General features: G+C 41.8%; 1 protein-coding gene across 11 annotated transcripts in view; it reads right to left on the bottom strand.

Annotated features, from left to right (window-relative positions):
• Window positions 1-25,036, bottom strand: part of abca2 (ATP-binding cassette, sub-family A (ABC1), member 2) — a 592,304-nt gene that overhangs the window by 66,630 nt on the left and 500,638 nt on the right. For all 11 annotated transcript variants that reach the window (XR_005943747.1, XM_041193236.1, XM_041193243.1 and 8 more), the window contains 4 exons: window positions 22,547-22,658; window positions 9,541-9,601; window positions 7,886-8,060; window positions 6,129-6,244 (listed from right to left, as the gene is read on the bottom strand). Coding sequence is in view for 10 of the 11 variants with exons in the window: in XM_041193236.1 (XP_041049170.1) it covers window positions 6,129-6,244; window positions 7,886-8,060; window positions 9,541-9,601; window positions 22,547-22,658 (464 nt within the window). In the remaining variant the exon portion in view is untranslated. The remainder of the gene's footprint in view (window positions 1-6,128; window positions 6,245-7,885; window positions 8,061-9,540; window positions 9,602-22,546; window positions 22,659-25,036) is intronic.

The following is a 25,036-nucleotide window of genomic DNA, read 5'->3' as shown; positions in this document are numbered from 1 at the left end:
TATGAAAATTTCTTCTGTTTGGTGATTTCATGTAGGAAATCTTTAAAAATATACCCAAGAGTGTTTGACTCATAGAATCATAAATGTTTATAACATAGGAGGAGGCCAGTCAGCCCATTGTGTCAGTGCTGGTCATCAAAGATCTGACTACACTAATCCCATTTTCTAGCACTTGGCCCATAGCCCTGGAGGCTATGGCAATTCAAGTGAATATCTAAATACTTCATAAATGTTATGAGAGTTTCTGACTCAACCACCCTTTCAGGCAGTGAATTCCAGACTCCCACCACCCTCTGGGTGAAAAGATTTCTCCTCATCTCCCCTCTTAGCCTTCTACCTCTTACCTTAAATCTATGCCCCCTGGTTACTGACCCTGTACAAATAGAAAAAGTGCCTTTCTATCCACCCTACCTATGCCCCTCATAATCTTACACACCTCTATCGGGTCCCCTCTCAACCTTCACTGCTCCAAGGAAAACAACCTCAACCTATCCAATCTTTCTTCATAGTTCAGATCCTCCAGTCCAGGCAGCATCCTGGTAAATCTCCTCTGCATCCTCTCCAGTGCAATCATCCTTCCTATAATGTGGTTGCCAGAACTGCATGCAGTACCCCAGCTGTGGCCTAACCAGTGTTTTATACAGTTCCAGCATAACTCCCTGCTCTTGTATTCTATGTCTCGGCTAATAAATGTGAGTATCTCATATGCTCCTTAACCACCTTATCTACCTGCACTGCTACCTTCAGGGATCTGTGGATGTGCACACCAATGTCCCTCTGATCTTCAGTAATTTCCAGGATCCTACCATTCATATTGTAATCCCTTCCCTTGTTAGCCCTCCCCAAGTGTATTACCTCAAACTTTTCTGGGTTGAATGCCATTTGCCAGTGCTCTGCCCACCTGACCAGTCCATTAATAACCTCCTGCAGTTTACGGCTATCCTCCTCACTATTTACCACCCTACCAATTTTCATGTCACCTGCAAACTTCTTGATCATACCCCTACATTTAAATCCAAATAATTTATGTACACCACAAACAGCAACAGCCCCAGCACCGAGCCCTGCAAAGCCCTACTGGAAACAGACTTTCAATCACAGAAAGATCTCTTTACCATCACGCTCTACTTTCTGCCTCTCAGCCAATTTTGGATCCAACATGCCACTTTGCCTTGGATCCCATGGGCTCTTACTTTCTTGACCAGTCTGCCATGAGGGACTTTATCAATAGCCTTGCTAAAATCCTTGCAGACCCCATGAAATGCTTACCCTCATTAACACTCCTCGTTACCTCCTCAAAATATTTGGCCAAATTTGTCAAACATGATCTTCCTTTAACAAATCCATGCTGACTATCCCTGACTAATCCATGTCTGTCCAAGTGCAGATACATTCTGTCCCTCAGGACTCTTTCTAGTAACTTCCCCATTGCCGAGGTTAGGCTGACTGGCCTGTAATTTCCTGGTCTATCACTTCCTCCTTTTTTTAATAATGGGACAACCTTAGCAGTCCTCTGGCGCCTCACCTGTGGCCAGAGAGGATTTGAAGATTACTGCCAGGGCCCCTGATATCCCTTCCCTTGCCTCCCTCAACAGCCTAGGATTCATCTCATCCAGGCCTGCGGATTTATCCACTTTCAAGGCCGCTAAACCCACTACTACCTCCTTTCTCTCTATGTTAATTTCCTTTAATATTTCACAGTCCTTCACTCTAATGTCAATACCTGAGTCGTCCTTTTCCATTGTGAAGACCGACGCAAAATATTCATTGAGGACTGTATCCATGTCTTCCGGGTCCACACACAGATTACCTCTATGGTCCCTAATTGGCTCCACTCTTTCTCTAGTTATTCTCGTGCCCTTAATATATTTTAAAAAACCCTTTTGGTTTTGTTTTATTCTACCCACCAATGCTTTCTCATGCATTCTCTTAGCTTTCCTAATTTCCTTTTTAGGTTCCTCCTGCACTTTTTATACTCCTTCAGGGACTCTGCCATATTGAGCCCTCAGTATCTGCCATAAGCTTCTCTTTTTTTTCTTAATCCTAACCTTTATGTCCCTTGACATCCAGGGTTCTCCAGATTTGGTCCATCCCCTTTGTCTTTATGGGAATATATTTGCCTTGTACTCTTACTATTTCCTCCTTGAATGCCTCCCACTGCTCTGATACATTTATATCTGCAAGTAGCTGCTCTCAATCCATTTGGGCCAAATCATATCTCATCTTAGTAAAATTAGCCTTTCCCCAGTTTAGAACTTTTATTCCCAGCCCAACCCTATCCTTTTCCATAGTTATCCTATATCTAACTGAGTTATGGTCACTATCTCCAAAATGCTCCCCTACTGATACACCTTCCACCTGCCCAGGCTCATTTCTGAATATTAGGTCTAGAACTGCCCCCTCCCTTGTTGGGCTTTCTAGTACTGGCTAAAAAGGTTCTCCTGGATGCAACTTAAGAATTTCGCTCCCTCCCTACCTTGCACACTAAAACTATCCCAGTTAATATTTGGGTAGTTAAAATCCCCTACTATTACTGCCTTATTATTCTTATGCTTCTCTGAACTTTGATTACGTATTAGAACCTCTATCTCTCCCTGACTGTTTGGGGGCCTAGAGTACACAACCAACAGTGTGTTTGCACCTTTTGTGTTTTTTTACTTCTATCCATATGGCCTCATTTGATGATTCTTCCAAGGTATCATCCCTCCTCATCGCTTTAATTGATTCCTTGATCAATATTGCAGCCCCTCCCCCTTCTATCCCCCTCTCTATATTGTCTGAATACCCTATAACCAGGAATATTGAGCTGCCAATCTTGCCCTTTTAGCTGAATCTCGGTCATAGCTATGGTATCATACTTCCACGTGCCTATCTGTGCCCTCAGCTTGTCTGTATTATTCCTCAAGCTCCTTGCATTAAAATATATTCCAATTAGCCTTGCTAAATTCACTTTTTTCTTAACTAGCCTATGTTTCCTCTGCCTTGTAGGTTCACTTACTAGCATTTTAACTTCTAATTCCATCTCAGCTTCTCTCCCCTCTGAACTACTTTTCAGGGTCCCAGCACCCCGCCAATTTAGTTTAAATTCACCCCAACAGCATTAGCAAACCTCCCTGCGAGGATGTTGGTCCCATTCCTGATCAGATGTAACCTGTCCAACTTGTACAGGTCCCACCTCCCCCAGAAATGGTCTCAATGCCCTATGAATCTAAAGCCCTCCCTCCTGCACCATCTCTTCAGCCACGCATTCATCTGCTCTATCCTTCTGTTCCTATACTCACAACTGCATGGCACCAGGAGTAATCTGGAAATTAGTACCTTTGAAGTCCTGCTTTTCAATTTCCTACCTAATTCCCTAAAGTCTGCTTGCAGGACCTCATTTCTCTTTCTTCCTATGTCATTCATCTCAACATGGACCATGACCTCTGGCTGTTCACCCTCCCCCTTCAGAATGCCCTGCAGCCGTTCCATGACATCCCTGACCCTGGCACCCGGGAGGCAACATACCATCCTGGAGTCACGTCTACGGCCGCAGAAGCACCTGTCTACTCCCCTCACTAACGAATCCCCTACCAATATTGCCCTTCCACACTTCTCCCTCCCCCCCACCTCAGCAGCTGGACAACCCACAGTGCCATGGCCTTGGCCACCACAGAGGAACCTTCATTCTCACCATTTTCCAAGGCCAAGAAATGGTTTGCAAGCGAGATGTTCTCGGGGGATTTCCTTACTATCTGCCTGGTCCCCTTCTTCGGTCTGGTGGTCACCCATTCCCTCTCTGCATACGCTTCCATAAGCTGCGGGTGACCACATCGTGAAATATGCTGGCCACGTCCTGAAATGTGCTATCCACAAACTATCAGCCTCGTGAATGCACTGTAGCACCCCCTAGCTGCCACTCAAGCTCCAAAACCCAGAGCTGGTGTTGCTCCAGTTGGAGGCACCTCCTGCACACATGGTCATCCAGCTACCAGGATCATCCAGGATTTCCCACATAGCACAGGATGTGCAAATCATGGGAATGAGCTCCCCAGACACATCTTATGCCTTACTCCTACTTGAGTATAGACTAGATGCTAGATCCTCTAGATGCTGCTGACTGCCTGTCCCAGGGTCCTCCTTTTGCACCCTCCTCCAGGTGCTGCTGACTGCCTGTCCTAGGGTCCTCCTCTTGCACAGAGAGGGAAACTCCTTTTGAGGGGGTGAGGGGTGGATTCAGTTACATAGAGAACAGATTTAAATGGTTGGCAAAAAATCCAGGGTGGAAGTGAAGAAAAAATTTGTACACAGCAAACTGTACATATGAATGCACTGCTTCAAAATTTCGTCAAAGCAGGTTCAAAGTAACCTTCGAAGAGAAGTGGATATAATCATGAAAAGGAAGAATTTGTAGGATTATGGGGAAAGAATAGAGAAATGGAACTAATTGAATATTCCCTTCAAGAGCTGGACTGGAACTTGATGGGCCTAATGGCCTTCTTCAGTGTTATATGAATCTTAGTGTCAATACACTACTGCTGTAAACTGCAGAAGATATCAAAGGATTGTTCAGGTGGGCCAAAAAGGTGGCAAATGGAATTCAATCCAGAGAAATGTGAAATGATGCATTTGGGGTGGTTAAACAAGGCAAAGGATTACACAACAAATAGGACAATACTAAGAGGTGTAGAGGAAGTGAGGGACCTTGGAGTGAATGCCCTGAAGGTAGCAGGACAGGTTGATGAGGTGGCTAAGAAGGCAAATAGAATCCTTTCATTTATTAGCCAAGCCATAGAAAAAAGAGCAGGGAGGTATGCTGGAACTATACAAAACTAATTAGTTAGGTCATAGCTTGAGTGCTGTGTGCAGTTCTGGTCACCTCATTACTGAAAGAATGAAATTGCATTACATTAATAAGGTTAAATTTGCTTATGATGTAGCTCGTTATTTCATAATACAGAATACATTATACAGTAGATAAATTTCCTGCAAAACTCATCCATCTGCTACTTATATAACTAATACAGATTCCTTCTTGGAGCAGTATGGTGAGGCACTAAGCCTACAACATGTTATCCCCAGTCAAGAATTAAAAAAAGAATTTGATGAGATCTCAAATAGTAAACGGGAAGGGCTATTTGGTCTTGTCTACATTATTTGGCCATGAAGGCCATGTATGAATATGTACTTTGTGATGCTGAAGGTTCCCAGCTCAGATATTTCCCTATTAGCATTCAGCAGAATCAATTCCATAATTGGGTGTCAGCTCATTGGCTCCTTGCTGCATGTGGGAGACCCAAAATTTGGAGGTCTGCACCCAAAGGCACCAAATTAAAAAAATCAAGCAATCAAAATTAACACATTATAACTCTTTCTAAATTCACTGAATATTAAGTACTTATTTCTAAGATAAATTATAAGCCCTAATTATATAGATATGAGTCTTTTAATTCCTTTAAGGTCAAAGGATTTCTTTTTGGAATGACGAGGAAGTACTGCCTCTTTGAATAAGAGTCATGGCTATGCTGTTTAAAAGTATGACAGTGGTCTTTCTATACCAGATTCTCCCTTTGACTGGTGGACAACAGCAACTTTTTTTTGGGGAATTTTATAACAACTGTTATGGCTCACTTAAAGTGACATGGTTGGGTTGTCTTCTTATTGCTTTGTTAGTGTCCATTTCTCCTGGATCTTGATATGGTGACATGTAGCAAACAAGCAATTGCCAGTGGGCTACTTCATGGTGGAAGGGCACTGTAGTCTTGTCCAGCATTTATGCAGGCACACTTTTCCTAGCAGGGGACACCACATAGTGAACAGGAATTGGAACTCTGGCCAACTGGAGCTTACCATTTACTGAGGTTGACCAACTCAGTACAGAATGGGAACCAACCACAGCACCTTCTACCCCTGCACAGATTAGAGCTTTCCTACTAGAAAAGAAAAGAAACCATTCGAAATCCAAGCCGTAACACCATGATTACTATCCGAGAACATGGGGCTGACACCATTTTGGCAGCAAAATCAAAAATGATACCAGAATTTGTAACATTATGAAGATCATATTTGAATATGGGTTACATTGAGATAAACGGCTTACTGTTCATTTAGTTTCTGTATTTAATTCACAGCTGTATCTCTTGACTTACCCATATAGCAAGAAGAGTGAGAGTACTGCTGGGAAGTTGGTGGGTGAAGTATAGGCTGGCAGATCAAACACAAAGAGTATGATGATGCAGCAGGTCGCTGGTACCAAATAATTCAGCTGGAGATACAGAAACAGAGGGTGGGGAAACAAAAGGTGAATGAGCAAGCACTAACTAAACATCAATAGCTGTTCATCTTGCCTGTTAAGAGAAAACACTGAGAACTACTAGATTTTAAGACAATTAGGATCCATATTTCAGGCCAGTTGTTTAAAAAATAAAACAATGTGTTGTGTGAAATTCTGCACTTTGAAAATGTCTTTTTTGGGAGTTATTTCAATTCAGTTATGGTACAATATTGATTAAAGTATAAGTGATGGCAAATCAATCACTGTGGATCAGATCCATTTGCAACCACCATTTTCACTTCCTCCAAGATATTTTAATAGTTAGGGAGCAAAGTTAGGGAGCAGTGCTGCTCATTGAGGGCTCAGAAAGGTAGCATTATCATGTCAATCCCAATCACTTAACCAATTGAAGAAGTCACAAAAGTTCAAATTGATCCAAGTACATCAATATGAGGCAGAAAATTATTTGTTTATTTAAAGAATAATGGTATTAGAAAAAGAATTATTGATTCTCAGTAAATTGCCTTTATATAATAACTTCAATGCAAAGGATAGCCAAAAGCTGATGGGCATGTAGAAAATTACACTGAACCTGGAAGCAGCATTTAGGAGAGCTAACAAAAATCTTGGTTAACAAATTGGATTCGAAGATATTTTTTAAAGAGGACAGAGAGGTGGAAAGATCTAGTGAGGGGTTTGCAGATATTAGGACCCAGGCAGCGGAAGGCATTCCTACCAATGGTAGGGTGAAGAGGGGGCATGAAGACGAGGACAAAGCTGGAAATGGGACAGGAACACGTTTTTAAAAGGAGTAGAGAAAGCAGTAGCTTGGAAATGAGGGTGTGGAACTTGAGGCATTAGGGAACAGAGAGCCATTTCATATCAACAGCAGAGGATTGATGGGCTAATAGAACTTCACATGGAACTGAAACATGGCAAGAGTTTTGGACAAGCTGGGGTCTTCAAGACCAAAGTCAGTACCGTAGTTGTTGAGTCTGGAGGTGGTAAAAGCACGTAGGGATATTAATGCAGTTTTACTGAATTTCCAAATAATCATTCAATATTAGAAGGGAAAAGTGATATCTCAGGTAATCTGAATACGACAGAAGAAGCAGTGAGGAAAAACCTGTAACCTGCAATTTCACAGCACAGAACAACACATTACAACACGTTACATCATTAACCTTTCAACTATAACAGATTTAGATAGTTTGCAGCATTCCAGGCTTATGACTAATTTGAACATGGGCAATGGAGCACATTTTTTAAATATTTAAAGTGATTGTTTATTGTCCTTCTGAGTTGGAGCATCAAAATAAATACTTGCGACAGTTGTACACACTCACACAGGAGAGAATCTATCTGTTAGCTTCAAGATACTTCTGTATAATTATAGAAGAGTCAAAAAACAGAAGCTCTGCTGCAATAGAAATGGTAAATTTGGTAAACCCAATGAAGAATAGGATTCCAGTTCTGGAATCAGTGGTGCAGCTCTGGAGCAACCATGACACTGTGAAACATTCACTGCATGTTTTTTGCCATTGATGCTTTTTATAGTGAAAAGTGATGTCTTAAGATCAATGTTGAAATTGCTGAAATCCACCCCTTCTTAAGAACAAAATTTATTCTCACCATGTCCCAGACGTAGTTGGCCAGCCAGTAGATCACAGGGTCACATCCACTCACAAACTGCAGGTGTTTCGCTTTGGTCGACTTCTCTGCCACCAGGAACACCACAAAGCTGGCAGGGACGAAGGACATGGCCACAATGATGAAGATGGCAATGACCACATCTGTGCCCTGCAGACTGAACACAATTCAGAAATTCTCAATTCTTTTCTTGAAATCAAACCACCGACAAGAGGTTACACCACATGTTAATCATGATTAACAATGCAGCTTTGAGCTAGTCTAGTGGGGAAAACAAACCCAACCATGAGGACTTTTCTATTTAGATTCTTGTTGCACTCCAATATGTTCCATTCCAGCGACGTCACCTTGTGTGAAGTCAAAGCTGTATCGTGAGCTTAAGCAACACAGGAAAAAATGGACATTGCTTCATCTTTAGTACCGATCAAGAGAATTTTCTCATTCTCCCTGCCTCCCATTGATGGGGATGTGGCTGGTATGAATTGCCCTCCAGTGACTTTGCAAAGTAGATGGGAGGTTAGCTTTCATATTTAGGTCTCCCATCTGTTCATGCAACATACTGCAAATTATAACAGGTCAGGGTTTAAGAGCCAGACACAAATACGTGTTAAGTATTTTCAACTTTTTCCTAGCTTGACATACAACACAAATATTCACATGCTCCTGGGTACCCACTGTCCTAACTTCCAAAATACATTGCCAACTATGGACATGAAAACAGTACCAACATTGCATAAAATTCTTTATTTTTCCTCTAATCATGGAGCAAGTAATTATGTAGAAAGAAATGAACATATATAGAAAACATGTTGAAGCTAGTGGCCATGTATCCAGTCACAGGCCGATTGAAATTTGATAATCTCACAAACGTCTAGGTATGCCCTTGTGGACACTCCAACTCCATGCATCAGAGTTGGAAAAACTGTAACGTCATATAATTCAGTAATAATTCACCAGTGTGATGTGCAATAACATGCTCAGTATTGTTATAACTTCTATCAGTAAAATAGTTTAGCTGCACCTGCTCCCTCTTGTGGCCAACTATCAACAGGCATGGAACAACTGCATGGTTTGGTGCAGGAAAACCTGTCACCCACAATTCTGTAGCACAGTGCTAACACAGTGCACCATTGCCCTATTAGTCACAATGTATTCAGGTACTGGGGTGCCTTGCAAGGCTCATTATTAAACTGGCCATGCAGCAAGGGAGATTTTTTTTTTGAGCGAGTGAGATAGTCAATTAAGTGCACATTCCTCTTCCCCTTCAGGTAACATTCCCCAGGAGGGTCCATGGACTTCCACTGGATTGGCCCATGATTATTCTTGGCAAAGTACTGCAGTGGTTTGCCATTGCCTTCTGCAGCATGGATGACCAGGGAACTCTCCTGCTCTTGCCACTTGCCATCATGCATATTGGGAGGATTTACAGGCTGATCATCAACCTGTTTGGCCATGTTATCAATGCACCTTCCTTGGCCAACAGGTCCTGAAATGGAACTTGAACCTGGAGCTTCTGGCCCAGAGGTAGGGATGATACAGTTAGTGCACATTACGGAAAACAACATAAAAGAACTCTGATGGTGAACATCTGCAGCGTAGAATTAAATATTAAATACAATGTTAACTCTTATTCTTACAGGTAATCGAGGGACAAGCTGGCACTGGTCTTGTTCATTGGATGGTTTGTCACTGTGATTCCTATAAGACAAATGTAGCACAATGATTAAAAACAGTACTTCAAAACCTTCTGAAACTACAGAAGCTACGTTGTGTAGTTAAATTATATGCTAACTCAACACAAGAGCTACAAATCTGTGATATTTTCAATTCAGCAGCTGTGATTTGAGGCATTTCAGTTACAAACAAAACAAAGATTTGCATTTATATAGCATCTTTCACAAGAGTGTCCCAAATGCTTTGCAATCGATGGAGTACTTTAGAAATGCAATTATTGTTATAAAGTAGAAAACATGACAGCCAACTTTGACACATCCTTTCTCATACCATTTCCCCATAACATTTCAAAAGTTCTCATTTCTATAAGAACTGAAGCTTCCCTGCCAGAATAAGGTCGGACTGAAATAGCTCACTTATTCCATGTTGCCATATTCAGCAACTCTACCCCAGCACTGTCAGTACCAGGGGCATTATCTCAACTGAAAGTGATGGACCATCACCCAGTGCTTATAAAATCCAGAACGATTCCACAGTGCTTCCAATGCTCAACTCCATCACCCACGTCCGCCTCGCAAAGCTTACCAAAGTTCAAAACCCCTGGACCATCTCTCAGCACTATCAAAGCTCAAGACCAGCCCACCATCATCTCTCAGTGCTGATTAAGTTCAAGATCACATCCGGATTCATCTCCCAGTGCTCCAACAGGACAATTGACAGAATTTTTATGAAGTTTATATTTGACTTATTCGATTGTTGTAAATCAGTGCATACACTCTCTGACTCAATCTGAACAATGCTACAGGAGAACTGTTAGATTATAAGAGGGACATGTTTTTATTTTAAATATATATTCCTCTGTATACTTTCAAATATATATTTGTTGCTTGTTTTCCTTTGGGAAGTTTGAAACAGGAATGGTTTGTTGTGTTACTGCCTATAGATGGCACTGTTACACAAGTTTTCAATGGCTGAAGCAGTATCATTGAGAATGTGAATGCTTCACTTTTTGAAACAGCACAAAGTTTTCCTATAAGTCACTCTGTATACAATAGAACTGCAAGATATGAATCTGGACATTGACCAGACAGGTTGAGAAAAGATATAACTGCAAAGAAAAGGCAGAGTGGAAGAAAATATGGCAGCTCATACCAGACTTGGCAAAACCAGTCCATAGCAGCACTGGCCAGAAAAGAACGACTCAACCTCTTTAACTATGTTCCCATTTCCGACAATACAACAGTTACTACCCCTCATAAAAATATTTTACTGTATGGAATTTATTTAATCATAAATCAAAGTCTTTCTCTTATCTTTTCCACAGTCACACAGGATAAGAAAGATTCTTCTTACAGGTTCATGACATATAACCAGTTTCTCATGGTTAAAATGAATACCCCACATTGCTGTGATTAATATTGCTGCTACCAGTCATGGATGGTTAGCGAAGTTAGGATATACATTAAAAGCTCTGATAAGCTAGGTTTCTGTTTTTTTCCAATACAATATATTCTAGTTAACCATTACTCTGCAGTCAACTGACTCTTAATTGATGGCAGCCAGGCTTCCTGAAGAATTCCTTAAATAGTGCATAGTTAGTTGTACAGGTGAATAGAGTTCCCACTCTGTAAATCCTGCTAAATCAAAGGAATTAAAGTTACTGGAAGTCTAAGGCTGACATTCCTGAATGACAAGAAAACCAAAAATAAATCAGTATTTAAATTGTATAAATGTGGTTCCTCCTTCGTCAACTTTTCAATCTAATTTTCATGACAAGAGATCTTCCGCAGCGTTGCTTGCAGTACAAGGTTCTGGCATATACAGGATTAATGTGGGACTGAGTACATACCGCCCACGCAGTGATGTAAGAAGGCACATGACCTAGACCTAGAGTCAGTGGTGTTCAACAGAGCTGTGTGAAGACCTAGATAGACATGCAGACAGCTCTTTGCCTGTATCCTACACTGTATATATGAATATAGTTCCAAGTAGTTAATAAAGACTTGCTGTTATCATTCAGAAGACCACAAAGACTTCTTTAACAAACACATTCAGTCACCAACACCATCCCAATATTGCTCACATCTGGATCTTTCTGTTCATAAATGTGTCAAATTTCTATATTGCATTGCACAGCAACACAGAAATCTGGATCTTCATGCATATTGCTCAAGGAAAAGTCCAACTGTTGAGGAGGTGCTGGCCATAAACAAAAGGTGAAAAGAAAACCGTTGTGCGGCTTCTGTTAACAGAATGATCCCAGGGCTTAAATGTTGAATTTGAGGACAGGTTGCATAAACTTGCCTTGAAATCCCTTGAACTTCAAAGGTTCAGGGATGATCTAACAGGCTTGTTTAAAATGACAAAGGGATTCAAAGGATAAATACAAAAAAGCTACTTCTGCTAGTGGAGGAATCAAGAATAATCTTAAAGTTAGATCTAGGGCATTCTGGAGAGAAGTCAGGAAGCACTTTTTCCACACACATGGTAATGGATATCTGGAACTCTCTCTCCCTAGAGGTTTCACATGCTGGATCAATTGAAGTTTTCAATATTGCAATCAAAAGGTTTTTGACAGGCAAGGGTACCAAGGCACATGGAGTTGAGACACAGTTCAGCCAAAATCTAACTGAATGGAAGCACAGGATTGAGCAGCTGAATGGCTTAATCTTGTTCCTATGATGACTACTGCAGTGTTAGTACACCCTCAATTTGACAGTCTCCATAACAATGCAACACCTCATTGTGTGAACTGGGTACTGCAATCTCCCACATCCATTTACTCCTATCTTTCAGGAGGTAGACTGATGAAATCTCTATTGAGACAAAATTTGGACATAATGTAAGCCCAATAGACGACACCTCAGAGGTTCTCATTTCAGGTGTCATGGACAGACGGGCAGTAGTTGCAAGACCTTTTTGACTCAAATAAACGGATACTTCTAGAAAGGAGCAAATATAATTGAATGGACAGGATGGATGTACTTGTAGTCTCCTTGTCCTTGAGATATCTCTAAACTGCTCTACACAAACCTGAACATCTTAACACATTGACTTTACTCATTTTTTAATATTGTGCTCGACTATATATTTAGCTTATTGTGGAGAAGTTAAAATACAGCTGTATGTTTCAACATAAAGCATAAATACATTTCAGTGACTGTTGTCTATGTCCAATAACTGACAAAAATGGGAAACTTCACTAGAAAGAACTGTGTAATTCAATACAAAGTTCTATTATATGAAGATATTTCAATCTTTTATCCATGAGCTAATTGTTGATCAGTGGAATATATTGCTGTTCAGTAATCACTTGTACTCAATGGGCAGTGGCCCCACCCACCATCTGAAAAGTCAGGGTGAACCTGTCTCCAATGTCCAAGGAAGCCACAACTATGTGGGAGAGTGTCCCGCCTCCAAGAGCTGTCCAGTCCCAGCAGTGCCACCGGGAGCAATGGCCACTGTTGGGACTGCAGTTAGACCCTGACAAAAAGCCATGGGGGAGGCCAGGCAGGAAGGTAAGTGGGGCGGCCTTGCCAGTGGTGTCGGGAGGGGAGCCATGATTGGGAGGTCAGGGAGGAGTCAACTGGGGGGCCCTCTGTTGGGCACAGGGTGCTCAAACAGGAGGGACCAATCACCCAAACCTGCAACCAGGGTTTACCTGGCAGGCTTGCCACGTGGAATGGGCACCACTGCCACTGATAGAAAAGCAACAGTAGTGGGAAGAAGCCTGTACTCAATTAATGAGCCACTCTGCACCTCCCCTGCCACTGATAAAATACCAGTAGAGGTGGGTAGCAAATTAGCATGGGGTCCCATGTCACCTCACCCAGTTTTACACATCCGCTTCCCCTTTCGCAGTGTCTAGCTCTTCAGGAATAAAATAAGGGAGACTTTGACCATGGGACCCAGTGAGTGGGAGTGCGGGGTTGGGTTGAGGTTTTGAGATTGGGGGTGGGGGATGGTGGTTTCCCACCTCACTGGAAGAAAGAACTTGCACATATATTGATGTTTATCTATTCAGTTAGTTATTACTGAGAAACTCAGAGAGATTAATATAACATTAAAGAAAAAACGAGAAAAATATAACAAAACTTGGCAAAACTGACTTGTCTTGTTCAAGCAACTTAGCCTGTGGAAAATTTTAATACATTCTGTTATACTTAATCAGGGGCCACAGCGTAAGAGAAGCTTAATGCTGTTTAACTCAGCCTGGGAACCAACAGCCTATAATATTGTTAATTGCATTCTATTTTAAAGTTACCTTGTTTTTAGGATTACATAAGGATATATGGATTTGGAGCATGCAGGCATTAACAAGGAATGTACTTATAAATTACCTTGGCAGCTTTGTGGAACTTCTCACATGCTTTGAGAAGCATGTTACTCATGTATAACTTCCATAAACAGGTAAACATGCAGTCTGCAGTCTATCACAATATCATGGGGTTAAGGGCTTCCATAACCCACAAAAGCAAAGTTAGAGCTGTTTACCAATGATTAGACAAGTGATCTGATGTAACAACGTGGCAAATCCTGGGTTTCTGCATTTGGTGTCTGTGCAGTTGTTTGTTGCCCAGTACTATAAATTTGCATAACAAGTCTAATTGACATTTAAAATGCTGGTTGCTGAGCAGATCAGGGCAAGGACAAATAATTTCCACAAGAAACCATCAGACCAACTGGCATATTCTCAATTCAGAGAAATATTGGTACCGTGAAACATACACCAACCTGCCTAATTCTGTATAATATTCACAGGTGAGAGTCATGGCAATGGGAAGAGAGTTAAAGAGAGTTGTTCTATTTTTACTGAGTGCTATATGTCCTCCTGTGCCCACTGCCTCAATCTCAGCTTTATGGATGAAAGTCAGTGATCGGATTCAACAGTCAGGAAATTGTGATTCCTGTAACGTGAAAGAAACTGGGAAAACATTGCTTGCACTGGTATCTTGTCCGAGCATCAGAGGTGGTACCAGACACTGTAAGTTCAAAGATGGAACCTTCATCACACCATCAACTTAGCAAAAGGCCTACCACATCCCGGTGCTAATCCAGCTCATTCTGTACTGAATGTACTTTATAGTGTTTATAGATCACATCTGCTTTCTATTACATAACATCTGTAATAACAATTTTTGTTAAGTTTCAAACACTAAAAGTCAAAGTTGAATGAGGGATCTTTATCACCATAAGCTGTTTCCCGATTCTCATTTTATTTTGAATTGCCTCCTCTCCACCCCCACAAAAGTAACTTATGTCATTGTTGCAGATATGTGAAGACTCTGGTATTTAAAGGGTTACTTTAGAACAAAATTGCAAAGAAGTCAGCCAATCCCCACACTTTCATAGCACGCCCGCCCCTGAAAGTGTTAGTTTGTGAAAAATTCAGCTGGGTTCAAAGCACAACTGACCTCCGCAGTACAGGCAGTCAGATAATGCTATCGCTGATTTCCTGTCATTAGTAACAGTTAATTCATTACATCATTTATTTTCTAAAAATCATTAAGCAAAGAATCTTAGGTTTTAATGGTTTCATTAAATTTAAGGATCCATCAATTTAAATTACTGCAAAGAAGTCATTCAATAGCCCACCTCCTATTTATCAGATCTTCCAAGTGTCCAAATATACTGCTTGGAACATTCACTGCTTATTTACTTAAGAAATTATCTTTAAAGATAGTGTATGAAGGCATTCAATTATTCCCCACCAAAACAGCACTGTAATATTTTGCACCTGTTCCCCAGTATATGGGACTCACTGTTGTGTGTGTTATGATGATATAAAGGCACCAATCACTCATAAGGGATTGTGCAAATATGTTGTGGGTTCACTTATTAAGAATGGCACATGTAAACAGATATACATGGACAGAAAGCTTGTGGACATCACAACTGCAGAGCTGTGTGTCTGTGTTCTGCTCCAGGCTGAAATGAAACTGAGGCTGGATCACACAGTTCACTTCCCTTAAAGTGATGGCATGCTGCTGTCCCCTAAAGGCATATTACAACATCCCCCTTTCTTTTCAAAGACACTTTCCCCCACTTCAATCAAGTATAACTATTTACAATACATGTTCATGTCTAATTAGCATTACATAAGTGTATATGTCTAGTGAATCTATGAGTCTCTAAAATGTAGGGGTAATCTACTGGTATGCCCATACCTTGTAATGGTAGCCTTGTCAGGAGCTGTTTTTATTCGTACACAATGATATCTAGGATTGTCATTCTTGGATGTTATTCTGGTTGCATTTTGGATCTTGTCCTAGATGCAATAGGATTGCATGATGGTTGAGAAACTGGAATAGCTCTGATTTGCCCTCAGCTATGCCTTGCCGTTGTGCTTTTATGCGTAATGGCTTCATAGAACCTTGGTTCTGAACAAATCCTGGTCACCTTGGCTGTTGGCACATACATTCGGTGGGATCCTGGGGTGCGAACTTGTCCCAACTGTAAACTTCGTAATTCTGTATTCACAATTGTGCATGTTGGTCATCTTCTCTTGCAGTTTTAAAAGTTGCTCTCCGGTTTCTGAGAGAGTAGAATGGGTAAGAATAGGTAAATTGGTACACACTGGTCTGCTGAACATGAGCTCTGCCGGTGATGGAATAGTTGCATTTACAGGTGTCAGTCTCAGATGTAGCATTGTAATGTGTAGATCTTGATTGGTTTGCCTAAATTTGAGAATTAGGGATTTCACCATGCGAATCATTCATTCAGCTAGGATGTTAGATCCAGAGTAATGAGGAGAAGATGTAGTGTGATCGGTATTCCACTTCTCTCACATATCCTGAAATGATTTACCAATAAACTACAGACCGCTATTGGTAATGATCTAGGCACACCAGATAAACTGAAAATAGTACTTAGAGTGCGTGTGACAGCTGTGCATCATGTATTGTGCATTGTCGAATAATGGGGCAATTGGTAAAGTAGTCGACAATGACGATGAAGTCAGTGTCATGGACATGAGCGAGGTCAGATGTGATTTTGGACTAAGTATGGGTAGGAACTTCATGAGAAATCAATGGTTCTTTGTGTTGACTTGGTAAATGCTCTTGACATGACTCGCTTCTTGACAATAACTTCAATGTCATTGTTCATTCCCGGCCAATAGACTCTCTTGCTTGTGAGTCTTCTCATCCAATCTATGCCCATGTAAGAGTGATGAAGATTTTGGTACGGTGACCTGCCTGCTTTTAAAAATGACTCCCCGGGAGATGCCTAGCTCATCCCGGTCAGGCCAAAATGGTCGCACACATTTGTAGTCAAGTTGAATTGAATCAGGGCATCCTTCCATGATGATTTTCTGCAGTTTCTATAATGTGGAATCTTTCACCATTTCTTCTTGTGGCTGTTGGTATTTATGCTGTGCAAGATGTGCTGGATCAGCTGACAGATTTGCTTTCTCCTCCAAGTATAACATTGAAGCTCCCTTGAAACTGCCAATTTTATCAAAACATTCTGGATATTTCAATGCTATGTCATGAACTGAGGTGATAGGAGTAGTTTCTGAAGTTGATCTGCTTTGTAGAGTCTGACTACTGGTGTGAGGTCATGGCATGCTGGTACACCAGCGATCACCAGGCCCTTCAGCTCCACAATGTAGAACATCTGTGGCATGCAGGAGGATTGATACTTGCACTCCAGGACCACGGAACTTGTGCATTGAATCAATGAACTATTGTATGCTGAGAGTTTCACAGCCATAGGTTTTGTCATGGCCTTCCATGTCTATGAATACATGTCTTTTAGAATTCGCAGAGGTAGTATGTTGGCACTTGCCCCGAGTCAATCTTGGTCAATAATGAGTAGTTACCAACTTTGTTAGAGCAGATAATTTGGATCTTGGCAAACACTTCAGACGGTGTGACAACGTCTGTGTTTATCATGAGATTGACAGTGTGAAACATGCATTCACCGCTCTTCGCCTCGTCGCACACATCACTGTCATTTTCTGGTTTTCGTGACACACTGCCCCACTCATTGAACTGAAAGGCTATGCACTGCAATCTCACCATTAGGGATCATCTGTTTACCAGTTCTTTACTTGAGTGCTATCTCTGCACTCTGTTTCAAAACTTTTCTGTGCAGTCAGTGCCCCTAGCCAAGCTGTTCCAGTACAGCTACAACACTGGCATCTACCCGACTGTGTGTAAAATTTCCCAAGTACATCCTGTACACAAAAAGCAGGATAAACCCAACCCGGCCAATTACTACTCCATCAGTTTACTCTCGATCATCAGTAAAGTAATGGAAGAGGCCGTCAACAGTGCTATCCAGCGATACTTGCTTAGCAATAACCTGCTCACTGATGCTCAGTTTGGGTTCTGACAGGGCCACTCAGCCCCTGACTGCATTACAGTCTTGGTTCAAACAGGAATAAAAGAGTTGAGCTCCAGAGGTGAGGTGTGGGTGACTTCCTTTGACATCAAGGCAGCATTTGACCAAGTGTGGCACCAACGAGCCCTAGCAAAACTGGAGTCAATGAGAATCAGGAGACTCTCCACTGATTGGAGTCAAACCTAGCACAAAGGGAGATGGTTGTGGTTGTTGGAGATTGGTCATCTGAGCTCCAAGATATCACTGCAGGAATTCCTCAGGGTAGAGTCCTCGGCCCAACCATCTTCAGTTGCTTCATTAATGACCTTCCTTTCATTATAAGGTCAGAAGTGAGGATGTTCGCTAATGATTGCACAATGCTCACCATTCGCGGCTCCTCAAATACTGAAGCAGTCCATGTTCAAATGCAGCAAGGCCTGGACAGCATCCAGGCTTGGGCTGACAAGTGGCAAGTAACATTCGTGCTACACAAGTGCCAGGCAATGACCATCTCCAACAAAAGATAATCTAACCATTGCCCCTTGATGTTCAATGGCATTGCCATCACTGAATCCATCACTATCAACATCCTGGGGATTACCATTAACCAGAAACTGAACTGGACTAGCCACATAAATGCTGTGGCTACAAGAGCAGGTCAGAGGCTAGGAATCCTATGGCAAGTAACTCACCTCCTGACTCCCCAAAGCCTGTCCACCATTACAAGGCACAAATCAGGAGTGTGATGAAATACTCTCCACTTGCTTCGATGAGTGCAGCTACAACAATACTAAAGAAGCTTGACACCATCCAAGGCAAAGCTGCCCGCTTGAATGACACCCCACCCACAAACATTCACTCCCTCTACCACTGATGCACAGTAGCAGCAGTGTGTACCATCTACAAGATGCACTGCAGGAACTCATCAAGCCTCCTTAGACAGCACTTTCCAAACCCACGGCTGCTACCATCTAGAAGGATAAGGACAGCAGACACATGGGAACACCACAACCTACAAGTTAACTTCCCCTCCAAGCCACTCACCATCCTGACTTGGAAATATATCGCAGTTCCTCACTGTCACTGGGTTAAAATCATGGAACTTCCTCCCTAACTGCACTATGGGTGTACCTACACCACATGATCTGCAGCGGTTCAAGAAGACAGCTCACCACCACCTTCTCAAGGGCAATTAGAGGTTGGCAATAAATGCTGGTTTGGCCAGTGATGCCCTCATCCATCAATGAATAGAAAGAAAACACACTGCAATTTCAATATTCTCCGATGCTTTGACTCCGTTGTGGTCTGACTACAATGTCGAGGGTCATCTTATGCCATGTAGCATGATCTAAGACTGCTCACCATGTCATACCTGTGCTTAATCTTAGTGCCACGCTGAGCATTTTGTCGTTTAGGTGGAACTACTGCTAAACACCGTGCTGTGTGTATTATAATGATATAAAGGCACCAATCACTCATAAGAGATTGGGCACTCATATGGTGAGCTCGTTTATTAATAACAAGCACATGTGAACAGATGTACATGGACAGAAAGCTTGAGGAGATCAGAGCTGAAGTGCTGGCTGTCTGTGTTTTGCTCCATGCCGAAGTGAAACTGAGGCTGGATCACAGAACACACTTTCCTTAAAGTGATGGCATGCTGCTATCCCTTAAAGGCATACTATAACACTCAGAAGGGCACACCGATTAGTTCCGTACGAACAGTATTTTGTCTCAATGCAGTGACATTACTTTGGTATTGCTCTGTAAGGTCACTAGATAAATACAGGAAGGAGCCTTCTGGCACTTCTCTGCACTATCCCCAGGATTTAAATGTTACCCTTGTGCCAAGTTGACCAAATTGAAACAAAGGCGGGCCCTGACCAGAGTACACCATAATATTCTCCAAGTTACAGGACACTATTTCAGCATATAGTTCAGTAGCATTCTTCAATGGCACCACACGGTGATTCACCCATTTTTTTCCAATGTCAAGTGTCCGTATTAAATTTCATCTTCCACCATCTTGCCCATTTTATCTCCAGCAAAAGAAAGCACAAAATGTTGTGGAGACATAGTTATCCCCATATCGTTGGTGGAAGCTCTTTTGTTAACACTCTAGGGCTCTCATTAATGCTATGAATACGAGGCTCCCCTCCGTGACATTCTCTTGTCCTAACCCGCCCTCCTCAGGGAAAATGTAAGGGAGTTGTCAGGAAATTAAAGCAGATTATTTGGAAGCTAGAAATAATAATTACAAGAGTGAGTTGGGAGATTAGATCACAACCCCATAAACAAGCCTCCTATGAATGGAGCAGAGATGGTCGGCCCACCTGATTTAACAATAATTGATATGATGCAAAAAGTTGGGACATTTCCATTCAGCAGTACAGATATCAATAGCATAATGAGTACAAAGTTAACTTCCCCTCTTCTCCACTCCAACAACACAAAAGTGCTGTGATTAATGTTTCATTGTGTGGTTGGGGTCCAAACGGCAGTTTGGGGGATTGTCTGTTTTCCCAGAGTATGCTGCTCGAGTCCATGGTTTCTCAAAGCAATTACTCTTTATTTACAGCAAGCATTTACACATTTGGACCTCTACATGAGGTTGGAGCTTCTCCTCCTTCCAGATTTTGCCTATTTCTCAGTCATGTGATCTGACATCATTATTAGATCAGCATCATGTATGTTTCTAATGTTAACCCTTTACTCTACAATTGATAACAGAGTCATGGAACAAGCAAACACTTTATTTAGAAATAATGCCCACATGTCTGTCCTTGGCTTGCTGCATTGTTCCAGTGAAGCCCAATGCAAACTGGAGGAACAACACCTCATCTTTCGACTAGGCACTTTACAGCCTTCCGGACTGAATATTGAATTCAACAACTTTAGGTCTTGACCTCCCTCCTCCATTCCCACCCCCTTTCTGTTTCTTCCCCCTTCCTTTTGTTTTTTCCAATAAATTATATAGATTTTTCTTTTTCCCACCTATTTCCATTATTTTTAAATATTTTTAAATCTTTTATGCTCCCCCACCCCCACTAGAGCTATACCTTGAGTTCCCTACCATCCATTCTTAATTAGCACATTCGTTTAGATATATATCACCAACTTCAACACCTATGTGTTCTTTTGTTCTGTTGTCTGTGACATCTTTTGATGATCTGCTTCTATCGCTGCTTGCTTGTCCCTACAACCAAACCAAACGCCCCCTCCACTTCTCTCCCCACCTACCCCCCCCCTCCCGCTCCCCCCCCCCCCACACACACACACACACACACACACACACACACACACACACACACCTTAAACCAGCTTATATTTCACTCCTTTCCTATTTCTACTTAGTTCTGTCGAAGGGTCATGAGGACTCAAAACGTCAACTCTTTTCTTTTCCGCCGATGCTGCCAGACCTGCTGAGTTTTTCCAGGTAATTCTGTTTTTGTTTTACTTTATTTAGAAACTTGTATGTATCATACCAGCCTGTGTATAGTCAAGCAAATCAGCCTGGTTTAGGTGTCTGATTTGGTTTGAACATCATGTTAGGCATGAGTTACATTTTTGATCCTTTCTAACTACTTTATTCAAGATCTTTTTGGTTCTTGTGACTTATGTCACTCCCATATGGTAAAGTCCCAGCTCCTCGAAACTTTTAAGAGCAGCCATCAACAGAAAGGCAAAGTTTGAAGCAGCTGCATTGCCAGCATCAATTCAGTGAATCCAGGGCTGTTGCACTGCTACAAGTGGTGAGCCTGAGAACTGTGGGTCCGGTTGAAAAAAAAGCTCTAGACAACTGATTATTTCCAGATTTCAGGGTTCTGGCCACAGAGATTACAGAATATGGGACAAATGACATTCTAAGGGGGTTGTGGATTTTGTACAGGAAGCGGGACAAATGTTAAAAATATAGGACAATCCCACAAAATAAAGGATGGTTGGTCACCTTGGCCCTCCCACCTGCCAGCCCTCTCCCAGAAGGAGGGTGGAGGGGGTGGAGAATGGTTAGATTGCAGCTACTGCAAGGAAAGTCAACTTTGTAGAACTGAAAAATCTCTCATTTCAGGTACCATGGGTGTGCAGTAAATCAGATGCAGCGTGAAGGTTCTCCGCAATAACAAATTTTAATCTAACCTCCTGCTGCATGCACTTTGATTTTTCACACCCATCTGTGTGGTCTTTGAGTGAAATTGCCAGTTTAATGTCAATCAGCAAGGTCTGAGCTATGAACCTGTAACCATTGAGACAGGTAAAAACTGTCTCAAGTGATTTTTCTTGCAGCTAACAGACATGGATGATCTTCAATTTAGGCTTCATTCAGAATCAGGTTCCAGAGATGAAAGGGGCATTTTTTAACCTGGAGGTTCCAGAAAATTCTACATTTGTATTAAATCTGTGCACAATTCAACAAAATACAACAACTTCAGTTACTGAATCATGGAAGCTTGAATAAATTCAACTGTACCATATCTGTATCTGCAGAATTTGACTGCTGATATCAGTGACTTTACCAAACTGACCAAATATTCAATTTCATTAGTTCATCACCTGTATCAACAGCAAGAGACAACAGGGTTTTGCTTTTAACTTCAGAATGACTTCTGTTTCAAAGGGTTTATTCATATGATCCTTTGGGCTTACCATATCCTGCAGGGTTGCCCTTGCTCTTGGGCAGGTTGGCTCGGAGAATGGCATTGTTCAGGGTGTTCAGATAGGTTGGCATGCTGTGATAACCCTTGTTGTTGTAAAATGCCTACACAAATAACAAATAGATGTGGGCAGAGTTAGTTAAATGCTCATCTTTGCGTTTGTTTTAATGTGAGATTGCAACTGTTTCCATTTTACTTCCAAAATATATTTTCTTCCAGTTGTCCTTCTATTAAAGGGCAATGAAAGATTCTCAGGGAGGTGAAATGAGCATGAGTTTGACTTATAGAATTAGGCCTCCTTCAACCCATCAGCAAAGTCAGTTAGCAAGGCCTAACTCTTACCCTTCATTCTGCAATAAATCAGAAATCTGTCAATTGCCATATCAACAATGCCAGCGACAATATTTTTAGTTATAAGTTAACTCCAAACATGAAGGAATTGCTGCTTAATCCTTGCGCTTCACGCCAATCTTATGGTCAGAGCAGGACAGCATCTTGGTGCACTGTAACTGGTGCACAGCAAGTCCAATTACAGCACTCCACAAGACCCAATTAAACAAGTGCAACAGCGACACAGTACTATGGTATCAGCTCCAGATGAACTATTTCACCCTCTAGTAATGTATCCACATCATAGTGTAGAATTGAAACCATCCTATTCACTCAGCGGTGCTAAACCTATTTTTTCACAGGCTGCTGGCTTCCTGCGGAGGTACCACTGCACATATACTTTGAGGAACCACTTTACTTTGTGAGCAACACCTACTTTCTTATGCACATCTGATGCCCCACAAAGTTGTATGGGAAGACTGAGTGTCACTGATTGCACCAAGTACAGCCTAGTTACACCTACTAAGCCATGACATTTAATGGGTCACATCACTCTGGTCAAGTAAATGAAAAAAAGACACTGGCCAAGGTTCAATGTGCTATTTTTTTTGGCTTGTTATCATGTATCCTTGCAATGGTTCAGTAAAAGCACTTCTTTCTTCAACCAAGACATTTGTTCTCTAGATTGTTTTTCATTGATCAGTGATCCTTTGTTTTTTCTATCATTTGCTTACCTATTTGTCGAAACCCAAATTAGACACGGCAAAACTTTAATCAGATTTTACAATCAGCTTTATCCAAACAAAATGGGCATAAATTGGGGCAAAGCCAAGCCAAAGTGGGGGTGTGGAACTATCTAGCTGCTTCTTTGCTCACATCACTTTCTATAAATTTTTTGCTGACATTTCTGATGCCAGTCATCAGCAATTTTTAAATATAAATTAGCCCCAATTAAGAAAGATGTACTTTGCACAATTTCCAAAGTTACCCCAGCAGGTTATTCTGGTTTTGCCAACCTGTTCAGGTGTTTTGATGTTAGTGCTTTAAGAAGTTGTGCAAACATGATGTAAGATGAATCTACACTCCATTTGTTAATTTCTTACATAACTCTCATCACTTAATACCTTCATGGCCATTGTTGAGCGAGTTCCACTGTCATTTCAACCTGAAGCAGAGCCTCAGGTGAGGGACAGGATAAATTTAGAGGGGTCTGGCAGTATAGCCCAAATAAGGTCCTAAGCAGCAAGGTAGGGTGCTGCACCCTGTACTCTGTGAGTATCACCATGACATATGGGAGGAGACTGATGCAGTCTTTCTTTATTTTTTCATGGGATGTGGGCATCGCTGGCTAAGCCAGAATTTATTACCCATCCCTAATTAGCTTTGAGAAGGTGGTAATGAGCTGCCTTCTTGAACCGCAGCAGTCCATATGGTGTAGGTAAACCCAGTGCTATCAGGGATGGAGTTCAAGGATTTTGACCCAGCGACAGTGAAGGAACAGCAACATATTTCCAAGTCAGGATGGTGAATGGCTTAGAAGGGGACTTCCAGGTGGTGGTGTTCCCATCTATCTGCTGTCCTTGTCCTTCTAGATGATAGCGATCCTGGATTTGGAAGGTGATATCTAAGGAGCTTTGGTGGAGTTCCTGCAATATATCTTGTAGATGGTACACACTGCTGCCACAGTGCATTGGTAGTGGAGGGAGTGAATGTTTGTGGATCATGTGACAATCAAGCAGGTTGCTTTGTCATAGATAGTGTCAAGCTTCTTGAGTGTTGTGGGAGTTGCACTCATTCAGGCAAGTGGGGAATATTACATTGCACTCCTGACTTGTGCCATGTTGTTGGTGGACAGGCTTTGGGGAGTCAGCAGAGGTGGGAAGTGAGTTACTCGCTGCAAGATTCCTAGCCTCTGACCTGCTCTTGTAGCCATAGTATTTATATGACTAGTCCCGTTCATTTGATGGTCAATGGTAATGACAGGCTGTTGATAGTTGGGGATTCAGCAATGGTAGTGTCATTGAATGTCAAGGGGTGATGGTTAGAGTTTTCCCTTGTTGGAGATGGTCATTGCCTGGCACTTTATGGCATGAATGTTACTTGCCACTTGTCAACTCAAGCCTGGATACTGTCTAGGTCTTGCTGCATTTGG

This window comes from Carcharodon carcharias, chromosome 8, assembly GCF_017639515.1.
Source record: "Carcharodon carcharias isolate sCarCar2 chromosome 8, sCarCar2.pri, whole genome shotgun sequence".
Taxonomy (NCBI): domain Eukaryota; kingdom Metazoa; phylum Chordata; class Chondrichthyes; order Lamniformes; family Lamnidae; genus Carcharodon; species Carcharodon carcharias.
The sequence above is the reverse complement of the archived record's forward strand: the minus strand, read 5'-3'. Positions and strand labels throughout refer to the sequence as shown.